This window comes from Loa loa, assembly GCF_000183805.2.
Source record: "Loa loa unplaced genomic scaffold supercont3.125, whole genome shotgun sequence".
NCBI lineage: Eukaryota > Metazoa > Nematoda > Chromadorea > Rhabditida > Onchocercidae > Loa > Loa loa.
Window position 1 is genome coordinate 153,457 of NW_018108305.1, and position 4,767 is coordinate 158,223.

The window sequence follows — 4,767 nt, forward strand, 5'->3', positions numbered from 1 at the left end:
TATTATTATTACCATTATTATTATTATTATTACTATTATTATTACCATTATTATTATTATTATTACTATTGCTATTATTGTTATCATTACTTTTACTAATATTAATATTATTATCAGAGACACTATTAAAGATAGCTAAAAAAAATGTTTAAATTTAATAAAATCTAATCTCAGTATATCATCGAGATCATAGATAAGAAGAAAATTCCGACGATTATGTCAAGTTATTCTTCTGTTACAGAATTTGCATGTACAGTATCAATGAGTAGTGGACGGTCATGCGCAAATGGCATGCAACGCGCAGCATGGTATTATAATGCAATTACTGAAAATTGCATGCAATTCATGTATTTAGGTATGCAAAAATTTTTATTCTCAAAAAAAAAAGTTTCTTGTTAAAGAAAGAAAATAATTTAACAATTGTTGTTTTTACTTTTTTATATCATATAACTTAGGTTGTGATGGTACGGCAAATCGTTTTGCAAGTCAACAAGCATGTATGACATTGCGCTAATAGTTCTGTCAAACTTGGTCAATGTCCGTTAGGAATGTCACCAAATATAAATGATGGAGATAAACTACCTCAGGTTTCATCATTTTTGAAGTTTCTCAAGTATGTAATTATTAATGTTAGAAATGAAACGATCAGTTGAAACAAATTTTTCAACAAAAAAAAAGAAATTGAATTCTTGCTTAATTTTTGCATAAATATTAAAGTATCAAATGAAATAATTGAAATTTAATTAAACGAAATAATTTAATGGTTAAAATTGTGGTAAGTTTCTTACAATAGGATTAATTTATGACTTGCATGGCAACATTGTTCAGGAAAAAGCAACGAATGCAAAATTATGAAAAGATAAAGTCGTTTAAAATAATCCGGAAATCCGGTTTTTTTTATGATAATGTGTAGAGAAAATAGCCAAATAATAATAAATGAACAATGTAGATTGTTACTTTCACAAATTACAGATGTGTAAATTGAATGTTATGGGTTCATGTCCGGTATCATCATCATGTGTTCCGTCAACAACAAACATTCCGATTTGTTGCAAAACTGATGCAATGTGTCCTGCAAAACGAATACCGTATATCATTCCAGGTGAATTATTTACTGATACTTTAGCAGAATAATTATTATTTAAATATTGCATAAAACAATAGCAATTTTAAGCATCATTTACAATTGCACCCATTATTTGTCTTTACAGGCTCTGATTCAACAGTAAGTTGTCAACCGGATCGAGAAAATTGTCCATTATCATCAGAATGTATGGAAAGGTTAAAGTTCATTGCATATATTCTCATTTTATTGAATTTTATTTAATAATAATTTTCATGTTTAATTAAGAAATTTGTTTAAAGCGAAGCAAATTTTTAATTGCTAATGAATTGAAGAAAAGTAATGGAAAGAATTTAGAATTTAACAAGAGATATATCTTGGAACACGAAAAGTATATGGAAAAAATAATTTAACAAAAGATAATAGAAAACTAAATTTAAATACAATTCGAATTATTATTCGAAGTAAATTTTAATTGTAAATTCAAACATAGAATTAAAAAAAGATAAATTATATTGTTGATAATTAAAGTGTGACACACATTATCTACTGTCTAATTGATTAATGTGACAAAAAAAAAAACTATATTGTTAAGGAACATTGAAAATGTGGCGCAAAAGGCAAGTGATATTACAAGTTTGAATAATTAGTAAATGAAGTAGGTATAAAGGAGAAGTCTATATTTTTCTAGTAAATATCTAAAAGTAATATATATTCTAATTATCAATAAAAGAAGTATTTACTTTAAACATTCTAGAAGTATCAAAGTATAAAAATAATAAATTATAGCCTAAATTTTAGCTCAGTAAAAGGTTTTTATATGTGTTGTTTACGAACAAATAATAAATCGATGGATGTAAATTCAAATTTGGAAATTAATTGTCCAGAAAATCTTCCAACAAATGGTCAACAATGTCAAATAAATGGTGATGATAAATGTCCAAATGGATATATTTGCTTGAATCGTTTACCATCATCAGAAGGTTTATGTTGTAAAACAAAACCAGTATGTTTAAAAGGAAGGACACATTTTATTTCCGGACAAAAAGTATGTCAATTTAAAAATTTCGAGACAATATAAAATGAAAAATATTTGTTAATTCATGTACCATTTTAATAATACAACATTAGAAGTGATATTTATCAATGCTTTTATCACTAAAATTACTGAATAAGATTAGAGTGATAATTTGATAGTATCATTGATATGTTATTAGGTTTTAATAATTTATTATTTTTAATTTTGTATTATTAAAAGTTATTGAGATTTATGATAATCTTTTTTTTTCATCCAAAATTTCATAATCAATTAACCGTTTGTAATAAACGGAAAACACTTGACATTTCAACAAGTTCTAGCTAAACGGATATGTATATTAACATTATCTATCTGTTTTGAATCCGTTTTTTTCCGTTTTTGTTAATCCGTTTTTTTTTTTTTTTTTTTGCTAATCAAATGCTTGCAATAAATTCAATTTATTATCCAGGCACAGATCTGTGGTCCAGAATTGGATGCATGTCCAAAAGGTACAGCATGTTTGGTATCATCCGTACCTGCTGTTAATATATGTTGCAAATTTGCATCACTTCCGGCTGCAGCATCAAAATTCTCACGATCTAATTTAATTACACCATTATGCTCAAATGGTCGAACACCATTCTATGACCCCGGTAAATATATTTGACCTTTAATTTATTAATATCATTAATTTAATAGCTTCCATAAGCCCAATAAATGATATTAAAATTTTTTCATATATTATTATAAAGTAAGGTATTCATCAAATAAAAAAAAAAAAATAAAAAAACAAAAAATGAATGATATCATAAAATGATATTTATAGGTTCACGAACACCACGTCAATGCTTAACATCACGTCGTGGTCAATGTCCTAGCAAATTTATTTGTCAAGTAGCTAAATCAGGTGGCTTATATTATTGTTGTCCAGTTTCACCATATGAATGTATTAATGGACGTAAAGCTTATTTAGCGCCTGGTTCATCAATTCCATTGACGTGTAACATAAATTTCAATAGTTGTCCACCAGGTTACAGGTAAATAAATTCAAAATTGTTGACTAGCTAGATTACTTGTTGTTGTCTTATTGACTAGATACTAAATTACTCCTTATTGTCTTATCCTTTTGTTGTCATATTGACTAGCTAGATTACTTCTTATAATCTTATTGACTAGCTAGATTCCTTCTTGTTGTCTCGATTTGTTGATGCCATTTCCGCATCAAAATGTATTGGGCGTTTTCTGTTAAAAATAGATTTTGATTTTTTACCTTAGACATTTTCTAATATTTTATTTATTTTTCCCTCTTTTCTTTTAGTTGTCATCCGTCTGCAGATGGTTCAGCTACATTCTGTTGCTTAGATGTTGCATCAGAAGCGGAATGTCCCAATGGTGCTTCACCATATCTTTATGCAAATCGTCCATTAGCTTGTCCAGCTGGATCAAATCGTTGTCCAACTGGTTACGGTTGTATCAAATCTACAGTTAACACTGTACATCTCTGTTGCTCCGTATCATTTTCTCCTATACCAATGTGTACCGATGGTATTGCTTACATCGAACCAGGTTAGCTGTATATTCGCATAATTATATGATTCGAAGAAAAAATTGACCAAATTAGTTAATTAGAGAAGAAAATTATAATTGGGTGAGAGAAGCAAACAACAAAAAGTGTAAGATAGAAATTATTTTTAGTATCAAGTGAACCACAAGCTTGTTCACCTATGCTAAATAATTGTCCACCTGGTTATCAATGTCATGAAAGTTCAACATTAGGTCATTACCTGTGCTGTACTTCAGGACATTTAAATACTCGTTATACTGGTTAGTTATTTCTTTGTTTTATTTTATTTCTTTCTTGGAACAAAACAGAATATTATTGCAATAAATAATTGAATAAAAAAAAAAAAGTGACCGACAAAGAGTCATTCGAGTTGTTCCTTTAGTCTTTACCTTCTTTTTTTTAACGTGAAAATACGTGAAGAATCAACTCGCGTCACGTGTATCATCATGATCATTATTATCATCATTTTAATCTTAATCTTCACATTCTGATGATGATAATTGAAGATTAGTTGTGATATGATTTTCTGTCAAATCGTTGTAAAATTAATTGAAATCAATCTCTTTAAAGGATATTGTCCAATTGGTCAAATACCGTATGTCCGATATGCAAATGAAGAACCACGAACATGTCATATGGCTTTACAACCGTGTCCTACAGTAGCACAGTATATGTGTATCTACAGTGTTGAAAAGATGAATTCATACTGTTGCGCCCCAATTGATACCACTTTTATTGCTCAATCAGAAATTTCATCCCAACAACACAAACAACGTATATCAATAGGTTTTTCTCTTTTTCAAAATTCCTTGATAAAATTATTTGCTATCATTTCTATTATCATTTCAGGTATATTTCTTTTCTTGTAAAAGTAAAAGTAAAAGAAAAAGGAAAAAGAATTATTAATAAGTTTTCTAAACTAAATTATTTTAAAGTAATAAATAGCAAATATTATTGTCGCCGTTTTTCTTCAACTGTGACAAAAAACTGACGGTTCCTTCTGCTTTTTTAGTGGATAGTACCTCAAACTTGGGTAATTAAACCTTTCATTACGATAAATTTATTAATACAACAACGAACTTGTAATTACGACATCGACACAACAAATTAATGACAAAAACC

At 28.0% G+C, this 4,767-nt stretch overlaps 2 protein-coding genes across 2 annotated transcripts in view; both read left to right on the plus strand.

Moving 5' to 3' along the window:
- LOAG_17765 (hypothetical protein) overlaps nt 1–514 on the plus strand; it is a gene marked incomplete at both ends in the record, with an annotated part of 8,031 nt that extends 7,517 nt beyond the window's left edge. The window contains 2 exons of the mRNA XM_020450425.1: nt 242–355; nt 456–514. Coding sequence (XP_020305905.1) covers nt 242–355; nt 456–514 — 173 coding nt within the window. The remainder of the gene's footprint in view (nt 1–241; nt 356–455) is intronic.
- Nucleotides 515–548: 34 nt separating this feature from the next.
- LOAG_17766 (hypothetical protein) overlaps nt 549–4,767 on the plus strand; it is a gene marked incomplete at both ends in the record, with an annotated part of 7,127 nt that continues 2,908 nt past the window's right edge. Inside the window, 9 exons of the mRNA XM_020450426.1 lie at nt 549–587; nt 973–1,102; nt 1,212–1,281; nt 1,865–2,111; nt 2,551–2,734; nt 2,908–3,118; nt 3,400–3,647; nt 3,777–3,905; nt 4,216–4,431. Coding sequence (XP_020305906.1) covers nt 549–587; nt 973–1,102; nt 1,212–1,281; nt 1,865–2,111; nt 2,551–2,734; nt 2,908–3,118; nt 3,400–3,647; nt 3,777–3,905; nt 4,216–4,431 — 1,474 coding nt within the window. The remainder of the gene's footprint in view (nt 588–972; nt 1,103–1,211; nt 1,282–1,864; nt 2,112–2,550; nt 2,735–2,907; nt 3,119–3,399; nt 3,648–3,776; nt 3,906–4,215; nt 4,432–4,767) is intronic.